This window comes from Coenobita brevimanus, chromosome 32 (assembly GCF_032717465.1).
Source record: "Coenobita brevimanus isolate Jiangsu-jjx chromosome 32, ASM3271746v2, whole genome shotgun sequence".
NCBI classification, from domain to species: Eukaryota; Metazoa; Arthropoda; class Malacostraca; order Decapoda; family Coenobitidae; genus Coenobita; species Coenobita brevimanus.
In genome coordinates this window covers 13,477,240-13,504,082 of record NC_136985.1, presented here as the reverse complement: position 1 = coordinate 13,504,082, position 26,843 = coordinate 13,477,240, and the positions used below count along the sequence as shown (strand labels likewise).

Here is a 26,843-nt window from a genome sequence, read left to right as displayed (position 1 = left end):
AGAGCCATGAGAACCCTGGACTTCATGATAGGAAGCTATGTTTCACAGGCACATAACACACAGGAAGTGGATGAAATGGTGAAGTTAGCGAAATGGAAAATAGAATAGGCTAAGTCAACTATGCTCATCATGATCCAAGATCTCCCATCTTATGGAACGGAGGTATTGAGCGACAAGAACAACATCACACGTACTCGCCAAAAGCGCGGTTTGTTTGACCTAGGTGGTGCAGTTCTTGGGAACATCTTTGGATTGGCTACAGAGGAAGACCTTCAAGAAATAAACAACAAATTTAATAAAATAGCTCAGAAACTAACATATCAAGATAAATTCATCGCAGGACATAACTCAGCAATGAAGACAATCGTGAAAAATCTGAAAAAGGTGGAAAACATAGCTCTCGAAAGTGTAGGTAAAATAAATTACATGGAAGGTAACATAACACTTTTACAACACTTCTCCATCATTCAGAACATATTGACACAATTCTGCACCAATTATACAACACTAGAGTTCGTTACAGGACACTTATGCAAGGAATTTCGAATGCCGGTGATGGCAAGATCACAATTGACCTACTTCCATTTTATGAGCTACGTCAGATAATTAGTCAAGGCATACATTAAAATAAATTGAAGCCTTTGTTCCGAAATAGGGAATTCATGCAATATTATCCATATTTAGGAGCAACACTAACACCAACATCAGTAGCAGTTCATGTACCATTCATATCTGACGACCTGTTCACAGTATAGGAAATACACCCCTTCCCTTCTAAGAATAATAACACTTTAGTCATCATCAACATCAACACGGACACCGAACTGATCATGGTCTCCAAGAGACGGAACACTGTCACTTTCGCAAGTGAATCAACGATTGAACGAAAGTGCCGCACATCCTTACATGCTGTTCACCTTTGTCCTGCGTATATTTTCACGTTTCAGCCTACTGAAACAGTCCCTTGTGAAAAGGCTATCATAAGAAATCACCATATTCATCATTATTGCAACTTCACTTTTGCTCCAGATAAGCTTGTACACCATCAACCCATCGGACACTCACAGTTTTTTTATTTCACTCATAACACATCAGTTTACATAGTCTGTCCAGCTATACCACCATCTCACACTTCAGCATCAGGATTATACATAGCACCAGACTACTGTGCGGTATTTACATCATCCATGTCCACTTTATCCACCATCACTACGCCATTCTCAATCATACACACAAACATTTCCACCCACTGCCTAATATGGACTTAAACATGACCCCAAGTATTAAGTTGACTTCACCTATGTCTGAAAGTATGCAACTGATCACTGAAACAATGAAGCCCTGGGAAGATTTGTTTGAGTATGTTCAACCCATATTATGTGTGTAGCCCAGCACCTACTGTCTTTATAATCTTCTGTATTGTATTTTGCAGTAGTGCTGTTCGCAATGCACAGAATGCATGCAAGAATTGCAAATTCAGAGTCAGCATTTAATGGGGGTTAAACAAGCATTCAAGTTAACCTCCCGAATGAACTGTACATATTTTGTGTATAGTATTAATTTTATTACCAAAAAAAAAAGAAGAAGAATGACACATGATATAGCAGTATACCAGTATCATTATCTCTCTATGAAATATTAATAGCTCATACCATAATCTTAACTTTGAACTACTTTTTTTTTGGCTTATATGCATATTACTATTATACATACACATCTTACAAAATGCCATACAATAACCAAGTTAACCATATTACATTTATTCAATTATGTATACAACCTGTTTCAAATGTAATATTACTGGATCATTGCAATATTACCATGAATATTATATTTCTACAATATTATAATCAATATTATGTATTAAGAGTGAAATAGAAGAATATTATGTATTAATAGATTAGCATATGTCAATGATGATTGCTGTCAGAAGACCGCCAGCTGCGTGACCGAGCGATGTCAGGACTCTAAAATATCTTAATACATAATAGCTAGCAACATACATATATGGTCTAGAGGTTAGGTCAATGTCAAACCTAGGGGCCAAAAGGAAAAGTTAATGATGTTAGCACCTCTCCAGAATGCCTCTCACCAGCACAATAGCCCACAAACAGCGCCTCGTGACCATACACACACATACACACATACACACACAGGCTTCTAGAACATTTCAACAACGGTATAGCACACGTGACACGGCCCCTGCTAAATGAGAATATAGGAATCAGAGCTGAGAAAGAGGCTGGCCATAGTACCGGCAGGTAGTGGAGTGAGCGAATAAGAAGACAGGTCCAACTAGACGTAGTATATTAAGTCCCTTGTAATACATACGCTGCTCAGCTTAAACTTTCTCTGAAGATAATAAATCAAGATCAACTCCCTGTATTCATCTTTAACTCCCCCTGCTCTTCAATTACCAAAATAAATGGTGGCTACGAAGTTCCAACACATGTACACTAGCCTAGGTGTATTCAGAGATGACGAAATCCAGGTAGGTCCGCACTGCTACGCTGAGACGTACTCTCCACGCTCGCCTCGAACCGACTGCTGCTTTCTTGCGCCTCACCAGGGTTGCCAGATGCCCTCAGGATGACGTCATCCCTCTCAGCGCTGGTCTTGAGTTCTCCCTCTTGACAGAGAGATATCTCGCCAGATCTCACTAGAGACAGAGACGCAAGTCTTGAGGGGACGAGTTTCACTACTCCGATTTTACCTGTTCTCACTGTTCTATCCTTTATCTCACTCTGCAATTAGTCCTTTGCAAAAGTGGAATTTGGATATTCTGTTATTCACCTGAGATTAAGATGCAACATGAACGGTTCCAAGGGTTGCTCACTTCACATAAGTTAGAGTCCCTTTTTGGCACTTTTCGTATCTCACCACTAGGCTACCAAATTAATGTTCCCACCGTAGACTTTGCTGAATTCCACAGCTGGCCGCATGGTGATAAACCCGTGAATCAGGACCAGGTAGCATGTCAGGTGAATCAGAAAAACAGTAGCAGGTGTGTTTATCCGTTTATTATGCCACAGAAAGATACAGCTGTGACAAGAAAGAATAACGGAATAGAGCATCTACTTCTGGCGAGAGCTAGAATGTATCTGATTCCCTCATTGCCCAGCGCTGGGAACCAGCACAGGTCAGCAAAATTAAGAGATGCCACTATCTCTCAGACATATGGAGATATGTTCACGAGTAGGTGAGTTACAACTCTACCATGCAGATCACACATCTCAATAAGGCAGTATTAACTGTATATGTAGTATTAACACATTTATAATTCCCCAGGATTGAGATATATACAGAATGTATTCCCTTCCCTCACCCCTCCTTTACTCGCTTTGTTTATATCTAGAAGCGCTAGCCTTAGCATGTCTGGCCTCTCTCTCTCTCCGACCTACACTCAACAGTGAGGATGGTATTTGGTTATTCATCTCAACACTACAATACATATTCATTAACCCACCCGGTCCCGACCAATTTCCCACCACAAACCCTCCCAATTCCGACAAATTTTGGAATTTTTGTTTTGGCTCAAACCTCCGCTTTTGGTGAGAAACATCGAAAATTCATGGAGAAATCGCTCACCTGAGGTTTAAAATACCAGATACAGGTAACAGTATCCCTTACTTTACTGTGTTTTCTATGAGGCAGACTCTAGAGAAAACGAGTTCTATAGGAGGGTAACTATTCCACACCACTCATAAAAAGTATTTATTTATTTATTTGGTATGAATTTATATGTAGTACAAGAGTACATTGGTTTTCAAACAGTAATATAGGTGATACAAGCATTGTTTTACTCACCAAATACAACATACCTCACCTTTTTTGGCAACATTACCTGATCATCATTTCTGATTGTTTCTTCCTCTAATGCTACGTTAACTTTGTCCTCCACATTGTAATTGATTGGGGAATCATTCTGGCCTTGAATTTGATACTGTGGTGCAACATGTCTTTACTGGCCAGGTCACTGGTAACAGGTGAATTGCCGAGACAATTGAGTGCAGTTGGAGGTCATGCAGGGTAAGGTATTGTCCCTGCCTGGCATCTGGTATAGGATGGTGTCCCATGTATACATACCAGAAAACATGCACGAAATTTGAAAAATGTGCAAATTACAGACCTTGTTATTGCAGCACATATACGTCAATGGGAGTCACAGTGACAAAAGTTTGGACGTATATACACGTTAACATCCCTGTATAACATAAATGGTAGTGTCAGACATAACTCATTTTGGAATTGATACCAGAACCACAACACCAGTAAAGGCCTCCTCCATGTACCCGCAATTTTTCTTCTCCATCAGTTTCTTTGCCATGACTGGGGCTCCACCAAGACGATCTTCTTGCAATGCTCCTGTTGCTCCTATGCCTTTAGTACCTAATGTTTCTAGCAATGGTACTGAGGTAAACAGACTGTCAAATACTACATGCTGACCTGCCTCTTAACCATTTCCATCACCATATTTGGGCCTTGTCCAAGTCATATGTCTGGAATATTTGTACATGCACCACAGTGTGGTTCAGCATGAAGAAGAGAGCCATCAGGAGTACATGCAACCCAAACTTTGAAGCCAAATCGTATTGGCTTTCCTCTTATAAACTGCTTGGATCCATGCTTACCATAGTAGGGAATAATGACTTCCTCTATGCTGTAGAATTCTTGCTTGTACTTGAGTTTGTTGACCTGATTCAGATGTTAGAAAAATTGGACGTACCTGAAAAGAAGAAAACTTTTCATTGTAATCTGATGTTCACAAATGGACTGACCAAAACCTCTCTAGTGTACTATATGTAATATGAATAATGTAAAGTGAATGGATAACTAGATAAACATTTATTACGGTACTCATTGCTTTACCTTGTTCAATTTCTATCTATCTATCTATATACCTAGGCTGCTTCCCCCAAGGAAAGGGACGTAGCCGAGACAGGACGACTCACTCTCCATTTACTCATCCATTCAAACACATTCATTCGCATCTTAGCCCCAAAGGGGAGAACGGACAGATCCTCACCGCACCACACCGCACAAGGGTCAACTGTGCAATGCAATCAGTGACATCCGCAGCAGGGCCCGACAGCAGAACTGGTTTACCCCTGCCACATCATAATAGACCCATCCCCTTACTCGCACCTGACCTGACTAGCTGATCAGACCAAATGCGGGAGAATATCCCCTCAGGGCTGCGTCATCACTTATTCATTCACAATTTCTCTCCATTTATTTCTGTCACCCACAGCCACTCTTCCTTGCTCAACAGACATCCCTCTCGCATCCAGTGCTCTCTTCACACTGTCCATCCATCCTATTCGTGGTCTTCCTCTCAGCCTTACACCTCTCACATCAGATCTAGTTATCTTTTTCACCAATCGCTCATTATCCATTCTCTCCATATGCCCAAACCATTGCAACACCCTCTGCTCAACTCTACCAGCCATCTCCCGAACAACTCCAGTTCCCCTTTGCACCTCATCATTTCGCACTCGATCCATACGCGTCACTCCACACATACTCCTCAGACATCTCATCTCCATTACATTCAAACTTTTCCTCTCTGCTACACCCATATTCCATGTTTCAGCCCCATATAATGCAGTCGGTACCACAACACCCTCATACAGCCTTCTCTTTACACTCATTCTAAGCGAACGACATTTAAACACTTTTTTCATTCCTCCCAGCACCTTTCCTACTTCATTTATTCTAAACTTCACTTCTGCATCAATTCTTCCATCCACAGCAACATGTGACCCTAGATATTTAAAACAATCTACCTCCTCAAGCAACTCACCATTCAAAACTATATTCATCCCCCTACCATCTATCAACCTCGTACACTTCATCACTTTACTCTTATTCTCATTTACTTTCAATTTCCTCCTTTCACACACCCTTCCAAACTCCTCTACCAACTGTCTCAATCTCTCCTCTGAATCAGTCACCAGTGCAGTATCATCTGCAAACAGCAGCTGCTTCAGATTCCACTCTCCTCCATCAACATTTACCAGACTCAGACCACCTAAAACTCTTGCATTCACCTCCCTTACAACACCATCCATGTAAATATTAAACAACCAAGGCGACATCACACATCCCTGTCACAGCCCCACTCTCACGGGAAACCAATCACTCACAGCATTTCCCACTCTTACACACGCTCTACTATTTACATAAAAACTTTTCACCCCTTTTAGCAACCTACCATCAAGTCCATACAATCTTAAAACAGTCCACAAAGCCTCCCTATCAATTCTATCATACGCTTTCTCTAAATCCATAAATGCCCAAAACACATCCTTGCCTCTCGCTAAATACTTTTCACACACTTGTCTCACAGCAAACACCTGATCAACGCATCCCCTCCCTCTCCTAAAGCCACACTGCTCATCACTAATCACTCCCTCTGTACCCTCTCTAACTCTCATAATTAACACTCTACCATACACCTTACCTACAACACTCAACAGACTTATACCCCTAAAGCTAGTACATTCATACTTATCACCCTTGCCTTTATACAACGGGACCACACAAGCACTTGCCCAGTCAATTGGCACCATACCTTTCTCAAAGCACACATTCAACAATCTTACTAACCAGTCAACAATAGTCACTCCACCACCCTTCAGGCATTCCACAGCACACCCATCCATACCTGCAGTTTTCCCTGTTTTCATCTCCTTTACTGCCTTCTCCACTTCCTCCTTCGTGATCAAAGAATCATTCAACTCTCCCAACACATTTATTCCTTGCACCCTTCCATCCGCCACAATCTCAGCCACCCTTTCCTCCTCTACATTTAATAATCTTTCAAAATACTCTGCCCATCTCTTCCTTACTGCATCCATCTCAATTAACATCCTTCCATCCTCTGCTTTTACTCGTTCTTCCTTCCCAGACTCTCCCTTTCGCACCCTTTTCACCTCCTTCCAAAACATTTTCTTATTCTGTTGAAAATTCTCTGTCAGCCGCCTACCCCACCTCTCATCTGCTGCCACTTTAGCATCACGCACAGCCCTTCTCGCTCTATTCCTCTTTTCCTTATACCTTTCATATGACATCTCATCCTTCCTCTGCAGCCACACTTCATATGCACGTCTCTTCTCAGCCACAGCCATACTTACTTCCTCGCACCACCATTCACTTCCTTTTCTTACACCACCACCCACACGTCTCGCACCACACACCTCTTCTGCATGCCCCACCACAGCACTCTTAAACAACTGCCATTCCTCCTCCACGCTGCCATTTTCCCGATCTTTCACTGCGTTCCACTCATCTTTCAATTTCTCCTGATACTCTATCTTTTTCTCTCTTTTATCCAACTCACTCACTTTCAAAACCTCCCTGCCACACCTAACATTCAATTTGTCCTCTGTAATTTTCATGTTATCAGCTAACTGTAGGCAGCGCATTATTTGCTCAAACGTGCCTCTTCTGATACTCTCTGCTATTAGTTGGTTGAAAACATCAGAAGACTAACACCAATACAGTCTTCGAGAAGGAAGTTTGTTGTATCCAGACATTACAAGGGTGGTCATAAATATCTTCAAGTTATCTGGTGTAACATGGTCACAGGCAAGTGATTTCTGTGCTGCATAAAGTTCACTCTGCTCACAAACTTCATTTATCCAAACATTTGTCCAAAACAACCTGATGAAGTCTTCTAGATTCTTTATTTCTTCCTTCAGTTTGATGAGTTCTTTATTTGGTTGCTGCACATAGTGTGGCACAATATTCATGGCACTGTTGAAAGTAAAAAAAAAGATTTGGTTATTTCAATATGCCAGTCATTCAAGTTCTGATCATACAGACACATATACATTCGTAAATCATGATTACCGAATATGGTATTTCCATATAACTTACCAAATTTTATTATGGTGTCAGTCATGCTTTTCTTTTCTGATGCTTTTTGGGAGACTGTGTAGATGCTCAGGGAGTGTTTGGCTCATTTTACCTCATCATCATTTCCACTGGATAATTTATCGAAAGCATTAGAAACCACCTTGGCTGAAAGAAGTCTTCGAAGAAGATGATCAGGGTTGCAAGTCACTTCATTATCTGAGGCATCTGAGTTCACAGTCTGTGTTGGCATCCTCTTCTTCATGTGGTGGATTGATAGCAATTGTTGTGGTATCTTTGTAAATCTCATCCATCAAATCATGAATTTTATTCAAAGTCAGTCTAAAAAAAAAAAAAAAAAAAATCAAAAAGTATTCATCTCTCCAGTCCCTTAGCCAGGAATTATATTGTTGTGACCTGAACGATGCTACTGCTGATTGAATGTTATGCATCATAATGCCTCTAAAACTACTATGAATCACATGTTCACAGCATATATGGTAATCCTGATACTACAATCTCAACTTTGAGTAGGAATAAACTTAGTCAAGCGACAAGACTGAAAAGCTGTAAGCAGCTGAAAGTTGTGTGGTAAAATTGTTCATCAAAATGCTTGTCAGAAATATGTCTACACTCCTTTGTCTGACGAGTGTTGGTCTAACACGACGTTAAGTATATTCACATAAGTCTCTTAGGATGATTAGGTGTAATTGATATTCCAGCTCACCTAAGTTATTATTCTCCTATCTCCTAGCTAATTCCCCATTGGTTTGGCCAAATCAGTAAGATTACTTAGTTAGAATGAGTCGTACAACAGATGACGATGAACCTGATGTTTTCGGTCGGTTGGCTGGGCTTCCAAGTGTCCTTAAGGTGCATATTAACAGCGTACAACTTGAACCACGTCTAGGAGCCGAGTAACTAACATGGCGAGCCTCTGATTCCTCATAGAATTGTAGCAGTGACAACTATTAATTAACTACAATGCTAAATACAGTTAGATTACATCATGATATATACAAGGCGATTCTAAGAAAAATTAATCTTAGTTTTAATTAAACTAAAGCCAAGCCAAATATTCCCTTTATCTGTATAAATATATTAAACCCACATCTGTTTTTCATGTGAGGGCTTTTCGTCCATAGGACACATTATCTACCATGCAGATGTAATCTGGGTCAATGGAACTTTCCAAAGTAATTACATGTATTTACAATATAGTTATCCACAAGGGTTATATGCAGAAGCATTTTATTAATTAATAATAAGGATTATTAAAGAGAACATAATCTCTGGGTTATAAAACCTCTTGAATAGTTATTATTGCTCTCTAGGTTTTCCTTTTAGGTAGGGGTGACTACTTTAAAAAGTATCGAGTGCAACTGCTCTGGGGAAAAATATTTCCCACAATTTTGAGGCCGGGCAAATAATGATACACTGTATCATGTAATGTGACCCTTAGCCAGGAGTTCTCTCCATAGGTCTCGAGAACCCTGTGCTGCGGCCCTTCTAGGTCACGCATCTTGACCCAATTGCTCTCCACCATCCACTGTCTCTGGGGTAGCCATTAACTCAAGGGGTACCAGATTATCTATAGTTTTTATGTTGGTATGTCCCCTACATTTTATTTTTATAAGTCTCAGCACCCCCCTCTGATTCTGGGTGCATAGAGATCACTTTAGCTAATGGCTACTGAGATCTTGGTTGTTCTGTCTTTACTAAGACCACATCTCCTGTGTTTATAGTAGACTTGTTGCTGGCAGCCTGAGCCCCATAAAATCTTTCTTGTAGGCTCAAAAGATATTCTTCACTATTCCAGGGGTCCAATACCTTCTTCAGACGTTGATATCTCTTCCGCAGATGTTGTCCTAATTCGTTATTTTCTATGCTAGGATCATCTAATTCTTCTTGGATATCCACACAAGGCACCGGATGGAGCTTTCTGCCATATAACATGATCCGGTGTCAATGCCTCAATCAAAATGCTAGTGTCATCTAGATAGGTTAGGGGTCTATCATTAATCCTAGCTTATTTCATTTGTCACTGTTCTTAACTCCTCTCTTGAGATCTTAGTTCTGTGTAATGTTTTCCTTAGGCAGTTCTTGACAATACCAATCATTCGTTCGGTAAATCCATTTTGCCATGGTGCTCTTGGAGCTATGAACTGCCAGGTACAATTTCGGATTCCCAGTGCCGACTTAACCTTTGGGTCATTCATTATATTTAAAAGCAGGAGTGCTGCTCCAACGAAATTGGTTCCATTGTCTATTATAAATTTGTTATGACAAGACCTTCTAGCGGCAAATCTTCGAAATAAGTTCTGGAATGGCTCTGAACTTAAATCTTCTGCCATTTCTAGATGAACTGCCCTTGTGTAGGTGCAAGTAAACAGACATAAATACACCTTATGGGGGTTGCCTCACCCGTAACAGTTATAGCCCCTGTGTAATCAACCCCAGTTTCCGTGAAGGGCCGCCTTACATTTACCCTATCCCTTGGGAAGGCAGGTGGTCCTGGATAGTCATATGGTCATTGTTCATACCTCCTATATGTAATGCAACCTATGAGATATTTCTTTATGACCTGTGTACCCTTAGGGATCCAATACCTTTCCTAGATTCGGGCCAAAGTCTGCGGCACACCTCCATGAAGAGTCAAAGCATGGGTTTCCTTTACAATTAACTGTACAAAATAATCACTCTTAGGTAATAATATATGATGTCTAGTTTGGAGAGGTAAATCAGCCTTTAGTATTCGGCCCCGGCATCTCATCAGACCCTCTCCGTCTACGAGCAACCCTAAATCTCTTATCAGCTTCTTCTTCTTCCCAGTGCCTTGGCCTAAAAGGTCATATATTTCTCCGTAATAATTCCTTTGTATCTTTTTCAGCCAATATCCCATGGAATCAGTCTTCTGAAACCCCACTTCTTATTCAAAAATTCAACAACTAACTAAGTAGTTGTGTTATTGATGAGAATCTGCCAATTACTTCTGGCTTAGGTACTACAGGATCCAAGTTTACTACACCAACCTGAGCAATACTATACTGTTTCTGCTCAGGCCAGTCTTTAGTAAATAACCATTTAGGACCTTTAAACCACAAGTTATCTTTGGCCAGTCTCATTACAGTCGAATCTCTCGAGAGCAGATCATCTGGGTTTTGATTGGAGGCTACATGCATAAATTTAAATTTCGAAGACAGGTCTTTAATAGTCTTCACACTGTTGCGGATGAAAGGCATTTTACTGTCTTCCTTCCCTATCCAGTAAAGATAAATCTCACTGTCAGTCCATATATAGATATCGTCAAATTGAGTATCAAGAGTAGTGGTTAAATACATGGCCAGTTTAGTTCCTACTTCTATGGAAGCCAATTCCATTTGAGGTAGGACATAATAATCTTACTGTCCTCTCGTGTTGCGCAATAAGCTATTGCTCCATATTTCCTTTGAGAAGTGTCATAAAATATGTGTAAGTGTGAGTTCTTATTACTGTTTATTTTCCTGGGAATACAGTACAAATGCTTGATGTAGTTTCAAACTCCTTTCTAATCTGTTCTCATTGTTCCACATATGTCTCACCCAATTCAGAGTCCCAGTCTAATTTTTCTCTCCAAGCCTCTGCACTAAACATTTGCCCCTAATAACTATAGGAATAACCAAACCGAATTGGTTAAATAACATGGAGACCTGACTTAACGAGGACCTCTTGGTGAGAGTGACATCAGAGAACTTAATTGGTTTCAGACTTACGTCATCAGCTCTTGTATCCCAATTAAGACCCAACACATTTTGAGTTTGGGGAATGTCATTATTTGGATAGTCCTTTTGTATTTTATTCCTCAATAGAGGTGAATTTGTATTCCAGCTCTGTAGCGGCATATTTGCCTTCCCACATTAAGAACTAGCTGCTTCATAAGCCTTCAATGCTTCCGACTATGTACCAGCAATACCTTGCAAATTACCCGTGCAAAAAGCCTGCCCTATTTCTGGTCATTTGGCATTTCTAAAATGATGCTTTAAAATGTTGCAAAGTAGGAAAGGACTAGCACAAGAGGCAAAGAGCACCGATGGGTAACAGTAAGTTTTCAATGGACTACCCTCATTCTGAGGGTCTTGAGGCCAGAGGAATTTCGTAAATTTTCTATCCTCTTCTCTCAGTCCTATTCTGAGAATAGCCTTGCTAATGTCTGTTGTATAAGCATAAGGTTTCTCTCGAAATCTTAGTAATGCATTCCCTAACTTCTCTGTTAGTGTAGATTCAGAGTATAGGCAATCGTTCAAGCTAGCTGATCCTTTGGATACTTTACTACTACAATTGAAAACTATCCTTATGGGAGTAGTTACTGAATCTTTGCTTACAGCATGATGTGGTAATTAATGTCCCTTCTTATGGTTAACAGGGAATTCTACCTCTTCTATAAATTTATTCTTCAATTGATCTTTTATAATATTATCATATATGGCTAGATGTTCTGGTTTGTCTCTCAACTTCCTTAGAAGAGAATTTAACTGAGCCTTAGCTTTTTGGTAATTTGTTGGTAACTCCAGATGGTTTAGTTTCCATGGTAGTCCTACCCAATACTGTCCATCCTTATATTTCAGTGACTGGTTATGCAAATCCAAAGTTATTTTATGTTCAGGGGTTGGTTCCTCAGAGTGTATTCCTACACTGTCTAGGTCCCATATTTTGTGTACAGGTTCAATTTTTTCATCCAGTAAGACATTTATCCGAGTAGATTTTAGTTCTGCACCTATTCTAGCTACCATCAATGACTGTGTGGGGGTAACAAAGACTGAGTCTACCAGTTTGGCCTCTCCCTTAACTTGTTTTTGGAAAGGGCAACTGATCCATAATAAGGTTACCTCCTGGACTCTTGAACAACTGTACTTTAATCTTCTTGAAAGTCCTATGTAGGAATCTTCCACAGTAATCAGAACCAGATATCATTTTTATGGGACCCACAGTATCTGATTCTATATTCCGTTTAGCCAACTTAATCCCTGAGCTTTGTAGATAATCAGAGGTTTCCTTCAGTCCTTTTATATATATATACTTGTCTCCATATTATCCAGTACAGCTGCTGTTATACGGCATTTATATCTGCCTAGTTGTATTACAGGTCCTACTAAATCAAAAGACTGAGCTTCCTTAGTAGATAAGAATTCTATAATGGCTAAATTTACCTTGCCAATAATAGGTAACTTTAATTTCTTCACAATGTCTGCAGAAATGAAGGTTTCTGAGCACCTTTATCAAAAAGAGTACATGCTAATACGTTTCTATTCTCAGTCATTACCTTCACATCTGCTGTTGGAACTGCAGCTGGCATTTCTACTGGAGTACTCCCCTTAGCAATTATCATATTGACATTTGCAGGTTAAGGAACCTCATTTTTCATCCTTGGGCATAAAGTACTATGATGATGATCCCTTTTACATTTGAAACAAAGATTAAGTTTAGTTTTGTAATATGCGGAAGTATCCTTGGAGTTCATACAGATTATACAACACCCCATTTCCTGAAGCTTTCCTACTCTAGAAGCATAAGCAGGATAATGCTGACATGATGCACTGGAATGTTGCTCACCACAAAATGCACAAACTTTCCTGTCCTTTACCATGGAAGGTTTTGCTTCCTTATTTTCATCAATTTGTGTAATCCTTGTCTTTAATATTTTATCCTCAGCTTTTAAAGAGCTAAGGAAAGTACCTATCTCTTCTTTAGGTACATACTTAGTTTCTGACTTATGTTTCCCAACCAGTTGGTTAGTGTTTTTTTTTTTCTTTATTTCAGTCTTCTGTTTAATCTCAGCAGGCTTTACTGTTCCTTGCAAATGTTTACAGAGTTTCATTAAGCCTTCCTCAGTCTCCTCACAGGAGAAATTATCCTTTTGGTACCTACCATACAAGGCATCCTTGGTTCTTAGTAGAAGCTTTAAGGACACAATTCTTGAAAGCACCCAATCTGCTGCTTAATATCTTCATAAGTACTTATAGCCTTTAAATTACAACTCATTGCAATTCTAAAATTTTGCAAGGAATCAAAATCATGTTTAGGTATGGGTAATTCAATTAGAGCGTTCACTAATTGGGTGATAACCTGCTCCCTGTTTTTGTAATTTGGTCTAAGGATAGTCAGCGCCACCTTATAATTGTTATTTTCCACTGGTAATCCTTTTATCAGTTTGTAAGGCGTTCCCTTGACCTGTCCTAACGATATGTGAGTTTGCTCACATTAGGGAGATCTGTTCTTTCATGAATAAGTATCTGAATTGATCCCAAAAGGATTTCCAATTTTGCTCCCCATCAAACTCCGGAAGCGTAATTTGCGGAAGTACAGCTTTACTCCACTGTTCCACAACTTGTATTTCCGTGGGATGCTGCCAATTTTGACTCTAGTAATTTCACTGCGGTTAAATATTCTTCTAATTTAGCCTCAAATTTAGTAGTCTCAGACTCTAAGAGATCTTTATCATCAGCTTTTACCATGGCTGCTTCTAGATTTACATAACCTTCTTCATACTTAGTCCACTGGTCTTTCAGTATATTCAGGCGACTATTTAATTTCTTCCTGGACACAGGTGTTTTATCTAACGATTGTTTGCAATCATTCATGGCTCTTGTTACTCATCCTGCCTTACTACTAGATCTCTGTAACAAGGAAATAGACATGCTGACCGATTTCTAATTTAATAAATTTACCATTAAATTCAACCACAGATTTACCCTAGCTCACTAATTACCTAATTATTTTAAATTTTGAAGAGTGTAGGAATTGGGTTTATGGTATTAACCCTGTCTCCCTGGGTTGTTAAACCTCTAGGGTTATATCTTATCCCCTCACTCAGTTTCCACATAACCCATATTCCCTGAACTCAGAACTATTTAATCTCTTGGTATACCATAGGCCCACCCATAGCTTGTATAGCATAGAACTGTTCTTTCTCCAGTTCTATATAATTTATAAAAATCTGCAGAACCGCTTCTCTGCCATGATGATTCTAATGTAATCCATTGGTCTTTAGTGTTACTTGGAAAGGCTATACATTGAAGTGGATAAAATCCTTCCCCTTCCTAATTCTTTGCAACTTCCTGTTGACGGTTCTGCTAATTAATTTATACATACCATAGCAAACTGGTGAACCATATGGTAGGTTTCTAGGCTCAAGAAGGGTTATGGTAACCGAGGATTTGCATGAACCTTCTATGGCTCTTACCACACATACAGTAGAATGTTTTCAACAATTTCATGAACTTCAACATCTTCAAGAATATCATTTCCTCCCAGGAAAAGGATAGTGCGGCCATGCTTCCAATCTAATACGGCATTTAAACTCTCATCATCGGAAAAGGAACTTGCCCTTCCACCCAGAGCTCGGTATATACGTATATCCACATCATCCACGTATACAAAACGTGGTAATATGCTGTGCCCAACGAACGCAACTTTAAAAACATTCAGTGCTTCAGCACACATCTGCTATCCTCTCTCAGGGCACCAAAAAATATGTCAGGAATATATATACACTCCTTTGTCTGACGAGTGTTAGTCTATCACGACCTTAAGTAAATTCACGTAAGTCTCTTAGGAAGATTAGGTGTAATTGATATTCCAACTCACCTGAGTTGTTATTCTCCTATCTCCTAGCTAATTCCCCATTGGTTTGGCCAAATCAGTAAGATTACTTACCTAGAAAGTGTCGGACAACAGATGACGGCGAGCCTGATGTTTTCGGTCGGTTGTCTGGGTTTCCAAGCATCCTTGAGGTGCGTATTTACAGCGTGCAACTTGAACCACATCTAGGAGCAGAGTGACTAACATGGCGAGCCTTTGATTCCTCATAGAATTGTAGAGGTGACAACTATTTATTAATTACAATGCTAAATACAGTTAGATTACATCATGATATATACAAGGCAAATCTAAGGAAAATTAATCTTAAACTAAAGCCAAGCCAATATTCCCTTTATAAATATAAATATATTAAACACACATCTGTTTTTCATGTGAGGGCTTTTCATCCTCAGGACACGTCATCTACCATGCAGATGTAGTTTAGGTCAATGGAACTTTCCAAAGTAATTACATGTATTTACAATATAGTTGTCCACAAGAGTTAAATGCTGTAGCATTTAATTTATTAATAATAAGAATTAATAAGGAGGACATAATCTCTGGGTTATAAAAGCTCTTGAATAGTTATTAATGCTCTCTAGGTTTTCCTGTGCTTTTAGCCAGGGACGACTCTTTTAAAGAGTAAAGGACGTAACTGCCCTGGGGGAAAATATTTCCCACAATGCCTAGTGGCAGGAAATCCTGCCACCCTATTACAATTCAGTTTTATCTCAGAAAAGGGAGAAGCGATTGATTTATTGTCAACATATGCTCATCAAGACACCATTCCAGTGTATGTGGGAATAGTTATTATTCCTAGAAAAAATAGTATACATTGTCATACATACCTTTCTTTGTGACCGGGTTGAGACGTGCTTCAGGAAACCTTCACATGCTTGTTTTTTTAAAGTCAACTGACACTGGTTGGTAAATCACAGCACCATCTGTCGTGGTGAATAACAAAACAGAACCGATAGGAATATGCACTGGCGGTTCAAATGTACAAGTTCTGAATGCATCGTGTCCTGACATGTCTAAAGGAAGTGGCAGGATTTCCTGCCAATAGGCAGGTGTTGCAGAAACACTACAGAAAAGAGAGGGATGGGTGGACAGTAACTATCTAGTTTTTCAGAAAGCATTTGACAGAGTACCTCACCAAAGACTTTTATGAAAACTGTCCCATCAAGGAGGGATCCAAGGTAATCTGTTCTGCTGGATGCAGGATTTTCTCAAAAAAGGGGAAATGAGAACTGTACTAAGGGGTATTTACTCATCAAAGGGAAGTGACTAGCTGAGTTCCACAGGACTCAGTGCTGGCACCAATTATGTTTTTGGAACTTAATAGGATGGATGGACAGTGTGAAGAGAGCGCTGGATGCGAGAGGGATGTCTGTTGAGCAAGGAAGAGTGGCTGTGCGTGACAGAAATAAATGGAGAGAAATTGTGAATGAATAAGTGATGACGCAGCCCTGAGGGGATATTCTCCCGCATTTTGGTCTGATCAGCTAGTCAGGTCAGGTGCGGGTAAGGGGATGGGTCTGTTATAATGTGGCAGGGGTAAACCAGTTTTGCTGTCGGGCCCTGCTGCGGATGTCACTGATTGCATTGCGCAGTTGACCCTTGTGCGGTGTGATGCGGTGAGGATCTGTCCGTTCTCCCCTTTGGAGCTAAGATGTGAATGAATGTGTTTGAATGGATGAGTAAATGGAGAGTGAGTCGTCCTGTCTCGGCTACCTCCCTTTCCTTGGGGGAAGCAGCCTAGGTATATAGATAGATAGATAGATAGAAAGATAGAATATATAAATGATACAGACAGGAACACTGGAAATGGAAGCTATCTAAATATGTTAGCTGATGATACAAAAATACAAAGGAGAATTACAAACACATGCTCTTGCAGAGAGCTACAAGAAGAATTAAATAAGCTATATGAATGGAGCAAAAATTTAAGGATATGTATGATAATAATGATTTAATACACTTGACGGTACGAGCTTGACTCATTCCTGTAAAGATACAATTATGTAAGATCAACTAGGTAAGAACACACACACACACACACACACACACACACACAGAGGCGGTTACATAATCGTCTCGTTAGGTGGGGAATAACTAAAGTCTAACATATATCGTCTTACAGTCACAACCAACAAAGAATGTGATTCATATCTGATGACATTTGGGCATTGTGTATTGGATAAATGCCAGTTAACCCTAGAACAATACATGTGAGTCGTCCACCACCTCTTTCCGGAAAGGTGAAAGAAATGGAAGATTCTTTTAGCATGATCAGAATTGGGCGAATTTTCCACTCCTTATCAATAGGTAAGGGTTCCAAGTTGGGGGAAAAGTGCAGGAACCGTAGTAAGGCAAGGTACTCTGTAATGTTCCATGTACCTCCCAAAGACACGTGTGGCTGTGAGTTCGTCCATGATCGAATAGTACTTTATGGCATGCCTTTTTTATGTGTGCCATCAGTACGGTCAGAGCTTGCCACCGACTTTAACAGGGTACCATTCCATCATGTTGGCTCTTGTCACAGGAAGGGAGGTGAAGCCAGTGTACGGAGATTTCCTGGTGATAATGATCTTTGCCTACGTGTTCCATCATGGACAATGAAAAAATGACGTGAAAAATCCATGATGCGCGAGTTGCCTATCCCAAGAAAATCTGCCCAAATACATGCCTGAGGATCGTCAGGTGCAGCCTCCGTGGACTGAAACCCGTTCCCCCCCTTTCACACAATAATTTTGATTGCCCTCACACTTAACTTGTGGGAACTGGGACAATGGGCACGTGCACCACGTGCACCACGGCCACAGGCATGCGTAAGTCTCTATTAGATAGGAGTCTGTATTCTCCTTTGTAATTTAACTATACTGTCATTTGTGTCGAGTTTCCATTGCCTTATGAGATAGGACAGAGTCTCATTCCTTACTAATTTTGCATGGAACACAATCTTATTCGCTAGTGTGTCATTTAAATAGCTTTAAGAACGACGTATACGGGATCAAAGACGAAATCTTTGCACCTTCAGAACCATGACGTCTCATAAATTTCAACCAAGAGTAAAACCAAAGAATTTAAATTGAGTTTTGGAAGGAGTCTTCATTGTGAAAGATTTGAGGAAGGCTATAATTCACCCCTGTATTAAAAACTCTCCAAAGTTGAATTAAATCATCTAGCGATTATAAGAATCCCCTGCCCCCTCAAAAAAAAAAAAAAAAAAAAGCTTATTATCTGGGTGGCTAATATATACATACACTTTTGAGCAATGGTATCTGCCAACCCTCTAATTTTCCCAACAAATACAGGGAAATCGTAGCCAGAGTTCAACACAGAATAAAAGCCTGCTGTCCAGTGCTGAGTTGGTAGTTCAAAGCTTTGTTGGACTGAAGAGAGAACAATGCACAATGATATTATTACTTGTGCAGTCTATATTATCATTGTAATTCCTTCACTGTTACTTGTCCCAGATTGTTTTTCCTTTTGAATTTTATTTCACACAATTAAGTGGCAGAACAACAATTTTGTGGTTATACATCCTTTCTATGACGCTTTTCATGACCAGCAACATATCATAATGCTGATATCTAGTTACAGCTTAGCATTCATGATGGAGAGGTGATAATATTAGCGTTCATTCCTGCTACTGTCAGAAAATTTTACTCAGGAGACAACATTCAGACTGAGGGGTTAGTTATACATCTCTTAACGAAAAGGTTAAATAATAGCCTCGATTAGATATAACTTTCACAAGAGTTCTTCCAAAGACTACACGAAACTGTCCCTTCATTGGCTTAAGGAAATGATAAATTACACCCTTGTAGTGTCGAGGGAATAAAGATAATTCATTCTGCCTGAAAACTATAAACGTATTGTGCAGGTACAGCTTGTTGGTTCACTTGCCGTACAGTCCTGACGGTGCCCGGGTGCTGCAAGTTGCTTCCTGGACCTCCACATCAGGTCTACGCCATCTCACACCTCCCACCCTTTTCCCGGAGAAATACACCAAGTAATGTGTACAGATTACTGGCCATTTCAGAACTGGAGGATCTTATGTACTCTGTTGAAATTACTGGGCATTACAAAACTGGAAAAACATAAGCAATGTATCCAAATTACAAGTATAGACTGGGCTATGCCCATTTCACTCTAACCTGGCTTAAAACTCATCTCTTCATCCTGAATGGGTTTAACAAGAGATTGACACTAGACAATGGTGCTAGTCATGAGAAAGTGTTATGGAAAAGAAGTAGAGACATAGCTTTGAATTTTTCTGCGTCTGAAGTATGTGTAATATGTTGTGAAAAGTTGAATATCTAGTGTTGATTATTGTAAAACAGGTATAACTTGTAGCTGACAGTATACATGTTATAGACAATGTAATCAAAGAGAACATCGAGCCGATAAACAATTACTGAAATGAAACTAATATTAATTAGCACCTATTAAACAATTACGAAAATTTGTCATGGAGTACCTTTACTTGCTTTAAATAATATGTAAAGCCTTTACTCCTACAGGATTGTCATAGACTCAATAAAAAGTCATTTCCACCTTAATTTTGAACTGCAACTTCCTTACATTCAGAATATTACATTGTTTTTGGCAGTTTCTATGGCGCAACGATAAACGTGACAGCGTTTCCATACGAACCCTACTGGCAAGAGTCCAACGAGGGGATCACCACCAGGTACTCAGGCACTGACTACAACCAGCTGGTTGCCGTTGCCCAGGCCTTAAATTTTACGTTCCGTCTCCTTCCATGGCGCAGCTGGAACGAGGTGAGAATTATATACTTGTATACGTTCAAACTTTTGCTGTTACTATTTATTGTTGTGGTAAAGTACAGTAATTTATTTGAATATTACATCCGTGTGTTACATCAACATCGTTTTGCAATATTTAGTAGTCCACTCATATTGATGTGTAATATATTAGCGATTATTTTAAATTCAGTCTTTATGGGAACTACACTAATTTTCACAAAATTCATGTTCAGAGAGTATTCATTACAAGAGTTAGGATTTAATCTAATTTTCATGGCTGTTACAGTAAGAGACCTTATTTCAAAACTTATGTTATCTTTACTAACTCCATTCAGCTCCAGTATATCAGTGTTCTACAGTATAATCCTAGGTGAAGTGTGTAATCTCATTCAAACAGCATTTAAACCTCTTCACTCATCTTAGTGATGATCGATGTCGATCAATGATACATACAAACTGTCGCTGGCATCGTTCTCGCCAGTGACACCTAAAACTGCATGATAAACCCCAGGGATGTCTGTGTGTTGCAATGTTATACAATGTGTAGGTACAAGCACAACCTAGTAATAATAAGAAAGTTTCCTAGACCATGGGATTTCCCCAGACGGAGACTGTGCAATATTAATGCATTAAAAAAAAAGAAAATTAAAAAGAAAATAATGTGAGTACAACTCAGAAACACATCTGCAATAAAAACAGTGTTGTAATAAATAAAATAATATCATTGACAGAGTTAGTAAATAATAAAGAATAAAACGCCACAGACAGCGCTCTTAGCAATGTACACAGACTGGGGATGAGACCTGGAACCACTACTCTTAGCACACACACTAGTTATGAACGACGCCACACAGGTGTGTTGTGAGCGATTGGTAATCAAATCCAGCTCGTGTTTCATCCAAGCCCGTGACACATGTGTACAATATTTTGGCATTTGAGTGTCATACTCTTCCAACATTTTTTTCAAATGCGCGTTTAGCACACTTTGGTCGAAAATGGTGTTTGTAGTCATGGCTTTCCAGCTTTGCGGTCAGTGGTGTTTCAAAACATTTACCACCTCCACATGAAAGTACATACTTTGAGGAACTGTGGGATAGCATTATCTTGATTTTTAGGGGGATGGCGCTTGTGTATCATACTTTGCACAGGGCCTCATTTTATCTATGTTTCGATACACATCTCATTATTTACAGACTGTTATTTCTTTTCAAACAGTTTGGTACTGAAAACAATAATTTATGTTTCATTCTGACTAATTATTCCCTGACTTGTATAATTTTAAAATAAATGGAAAATTGCTTTAGCTCGTCCATTATCCGTGGCAGTTTGCTGGCTTTGTCCAAGGGATATTTTTGACTCTAAGGAGTTTGCTCTCTCTCTCTCTCTCTCTCTCTCTCTCTCTCTCTCTCTCTCTCTCTCTCTCTCTCTCTCTCAACATAATGGAGGTAAAAGAATAACTTCTCGCCATCCCCCCCTTTTTTGTGGCTTCGTACTTCTTGCACTTCACTGCAGCGTTGCATATCTTTCCTTATTTTACTGGCATTTCAGAGATCATTACTCTTCTGAAGTGAATGCCTCTGTCCCTTCCCAATTACAGAAGCCATATAGCATCCACCAAGCAGTGATATCTAGTCCCTTTTCCAGTCCAGCTCCTTCTTGCAAGAGTTACCAGGTTTTCTCAGTCCTTCATGTATACAGTTGATCAACAAAGGTACTGTCTTCGTCATACTGTATTTCTCTCTGAATATGCCCTCCAAACATTTTAACTATTTGTCCAGTCCAAACACCTCAAGTAAACGTGACAGTTTTTTTCTTAGTTCTTCCAAGGAAGAACAATACATTATTATATTTGGAGCCTTTGGCTCGTACTTTATTTTTCACTAAAGTGATCAGTTTATTTTAAATTAGAAAGGGCATCTTGCTGAAAAGGTTTAACGAATGCAACATCATAACTTTTAGTTCGAAACGTTTCTCTGGAAGAGTTTATGGCAAATATGACACGCCAATATATATATATATATATATATATATATATATATATATATATATATATATATATATATATATATATATATATATATCCCGACGCCCTAGTCCCGCAAAGGGTGGCCGCAAACAAAACGCCTCCAAGTCGCTCTGTCACCCACCATTTGCCTACCCCCCCCAGCTCGCTCCTCCCCCCCCTTCATATACCTCTCAACTCCATCCCACCACCTCATCCTCGGTCTTTCCCTCCCTTCACCTCACCTACATACACCCTCTTAGTCAGTCTTTCATTCTCCACATGTCCAAACCACCTCAGTGTATTTATCCTAATCTTCTCAACCACAACCACATTCACCCCACAACGTTCCTTCACTCCTTTCATAAACCTGTCCCTCCACGTCACTCAACATGCTCCTCTCAAGTAATTCATTTCCACTGCTCTCACTCTTGACTTGTTCCCCTCTAGCAAGGTCCATGCCTCACTTCCATACGTCAGGGTAGGGATCATAATACTATCATGCAGTGACTTCTTAACTTCCATACTCACCTCCCTATTTCTAATTACTGCTTTCAGTGAGCCAACAACCCTCCTTCCCTGCTGTACCCTTTCAAGCATTTCATCCCACAAAGTTCCATCTTTACTCATCACACTACCCAAGTACTTGAATGCACTAAAATTCTCCATTTACTCACCATCCAACCTCACTGTGCATTCTGTGACTTAATTCCTCTCAAACACCATAACTTTACTTTTGTTTACATTAACTTTCAGATTCCTCTTCCTACACACTGTCCCAAATTCATTCACCAAACCTTGCAACTCCCATTCATTTTCACTCAACAATACTATATCATCAGCAAACAGCAACACCGGAATCTTCCACATCTCACTCTCATTCATTAGAGCCACCCCCACATCCACTGCCCTACCTTGCACCTCCTTTACAACCCCGTCCATATATGTATTAAACCGCCATGGAGACATAACACATCCTTGTTTTAGTCCCACATTGAGATCAAAGATCTCATTCTTCTCACCATCCACTCGCATCGTAGCACAAGCTTCTTCGTACATACTCTTCAAAGCCCTCAACAATTTCCCATCCACTCCATTTATACTTAATACCTTCCACATACCTTGCCTATCTATTCTGTCATAAGTTTTCTTCAAGTCCATGAAAGCAGCATACACTTTCCTTCCCTTCTCTAGATACTTCTTCACTAAACATCTTAGAACAAAAATCTGATTTACACACACTCTTCCCTTCCTAAGTCCCCCTCGTTCTTCTCCAATTAGCTCCTCTGTTACATGCCTAACCCTATGAATGAGTATTGTACCAAATAATTTTCCAGTCACACTAAGAAGGCAAATACCCCCATGGTTACCACATTCTTCTCTCTCCCCTTTTCTTTTGTATAAAGGAACAATTATACCTGATTTCCAGTCCTCTGGAATCCTTCCCTCTTCCCAAGCCAATCTACACAACTTCCATATCCACTCCACTACAATCTCACCCCCATACTTCAGCATTTCACCACACACTCCATCAATTCCTGGGGCCTTTCCCATCTTGATCTTCTTCATAGTTTCTACTACTTCCGCCTGACTGATCGCTTCCTCCTTTCTCTCATTTCTACTTCTCCCAGCCATTCCCCAGCCACTTATACTCGCACTGCTCTCACTCTCTACATTCAACAAATCCTCAAAGTGCTCCTTCCATATCCTCAGTTTCCCTCTCTTCTCCACCAACAATCTATTATTCCTATCTTATACTCCCCTACTATTTCCCCTTTCATACTGCCTCACTTTTACCTCCTTCCAAAACAATTTCTTACTCTCCCTCCATTTCACGCTCAGATTCCTCCCAAACTCTTCATCCACTTTCTTTTTACTCTCCTTCACCAAACCACTATGCTCTTATACTCTGCCATTTTCTCACTATCTTGCAACTTCTCCACTCTTCTCACAGGAGCTGTTTCCTCCTGTCTTCCCCTTCGTCTTCACCCACCTTCTTTGCAGCTTTACCTTGGCTGTCACTAAGTGATGGTCCGAGATTCCATTCCCCCACCCTCTCCACACTCTTGCATCCATCACTTGTCTTTTTATTCGCTCATCCACACACACATAGTCTATAATTGCCTTTCGTTCCACAAGTTCACTATCCATCCTCCTCATGACTCTCCATGTATACCTGTGGATCATCTTATGCCAAGAATAGGTGTTGGCTATTGGCAACCCCTTACCAGCACAGATGTCCACCAAAGCAATACCATTCCCATCTACTTCAGCTGGCACACCCCACTGACCAACAACTCCATCCACTTATACATTCCTAACTTTGCTATTCATGTCTCCAAGCAAAAATACTCTCTCGCTCCTCTCAAACTTGTCCATACATGCTTATACACTTGACCAAAACTCATCTTTCACTCTTGCCACTCGGTCCTCTGTCGGTGCATACGCACCTACAGTTGCCCACTTGCATACCTCACCCACACAATCCTTGCACCCACAGTTCCATACTCTCTTATATTCTCCTTCCACTTCTTGCTTATCATCAGACATATTCCCTCTCTTGCCCTCCCATTCTCATTAACTCCCACACATATACCTAAACCATATTCCCAATCTCTCACTCTTTCACCCCTCCTTTTAGTTTCAGTCAATCCACATATATCCACTCTTGCATCTTCAAGAACCTGTACAATCTCTCTCTCATTTCATCATTCACTCCTCTCACATTCCATGCCCCCACCCTCAGAATGTCCTTTGTCCGTTCCTTTGTTGTCAACGTATGGTCCGTCCTAGTCCGAGGCACTTTATTCGCTTGTTTAGTTAGTTCTTTTTACGGGGTGGGGCACTAACTCACTACCAACCCTATTAGTCGCCTCATACAAGCAGGGATACTGGGGGAGTATTCTTGAAACCCTCCTAGCCCCAGGGGTGTGTGTGTGTATATATATATTTACCAGTTGGGGCCTTCAATTCTTTCTTTATTTTAATGTTATATTTACTTGCAGGTGACAGATCAGGTGGAGATTCGTAAATCATTCATGGCAACAGTGATTCATGGTGTTATTCCACAACAACTAGAGAGGTGAGATTCTAATCTTAGGGTAACCTTTGCACTGCAGTGTTCACTGTTATTACTGATAATGCAGTTTAATTGCAGGTAGTTTTATGCAGCAAAAAAAAAAATCTATATATTGTCAAAAGATAGAGATAGCATACCTAAATTGAAATTGACTTTTTGTCACTTTAATCATCGATAACGTAAGTGATGAGGAAATTATTTTTATTTTTTTACTTGTTAAAGTGGAGTAACTAGATAATGAACCTGCAATGCACAAAAGTCAAGAGCATTCTTCTACTGACTGCCTACATATGTGGAACTGCATTCTGCACATATTTCCTCCTTTTGTTTGTTGACAATAATTACACTTCTTTTGGTTCACTTATGTTACTAAGCAACATTAGTAAACCTAAGTAAGTCCATCCCATAATGAAGGGGTTAGAAACGGGCCCTGTTAATTCAGCTGCTAACAAGAACATCATTTTAGTCGAGGGAAAATATGTCTGTAGCAACATGTTATATTTTGGCAGTGCGTCCATGAAGGACTATATATTTCATCTACTATAAAAATATATTATCTGCGCCTAATTCTTGGTTATTGTCGTCTTCCCAACATAAGATGCAGAACTGGGAAGGATAGATGGATGGGAAGATGATGAATTGTAGTCTGACAATGTTCAGTAGTAAAGGATATAATGTGGAGGGTATGCATGGAGCTATGGGAAGATGATGAAGCTGGAAATGTATAAAATCTGTAATATTCCGGCACTGTTTCCAGATGGGACTTGACTTTCAGCTGTAATGTAATAATAATACAATAATAATAATAATAACAATAATATTATTATTATTATTATTATTATTATTATTTTATTATTATTATTAGTAGTAGTAGTAGTATTGTTGTTCTTCTCATTATCTATCTATCTATTGCCAGACGCCTCAATCCCGTTTGGGGTGGCCACAAACAAATCGCCTCCAAGTCGCCCTGTCCCCCGCCATTTCACTGCCCTGCTCCCAACTCGCACCCCCCTCTCTCATATACCTCTCCACCCCATCCCTCCATCTCATCCCCGGCCTCCCCTTCCCTCTTCCCCCCTCCACCTCACTCACATACACTCTCTTCGTCAGTCTTTCACCCTCCATCCTCTCCACATGGCCAAACCACCTCAGTGTGTTCCTCATAACGCTTCCTATCACATCCACATCCACACCACAACGCTCCTTTATATCCTCATTCGTCAGCCTGTCTCTCCATGTGACTCCACAGGCTCCTCTTAAATAACTCATTTCCACTGCTCTCACTCTTGACTTGTGTCCTTCCAACAACGTCCAAGCTTCACTTCCATACGTTAGAGTTGGTATCACAATACTGTCATGTAGTAACTTTTTCACTTCCATGCTCACTTCCTTGTTTCTTATCACTGCTTTCAAAGAACCAGCAACCTTTCTTCCCTGCTGTATTATTATTATTATTATTATTATTATTATTATTTTTATTATTATTCGTTAAATTATTATTGTTGTTGTCATT

General features: G+C 39.9%; 1 protein-coding gene across 1 annotated transcript in view; it reads left to right on the top strand.

The window, feature by feature from the left end:
* Nucleotides 1-26,843, top strand: part of LOC145395595 (ionotropic receptor 93a-like) — a 327,371-nt gene that overhangs the window by 238,214 nt on the left and 62,314 nt on the right. The window contains exon 3 of the mRNA XM_080269165.1: nucleotides 25,257-25,333. Within this exon, the coding sequence (XP_080125291.1) occupies nucleotides 25,257-25,333 (77 nt within the window). The remainder of the gene's footprint in view (nucleotides 1-25,256; nucleotides 25,334-26,843) is intronic.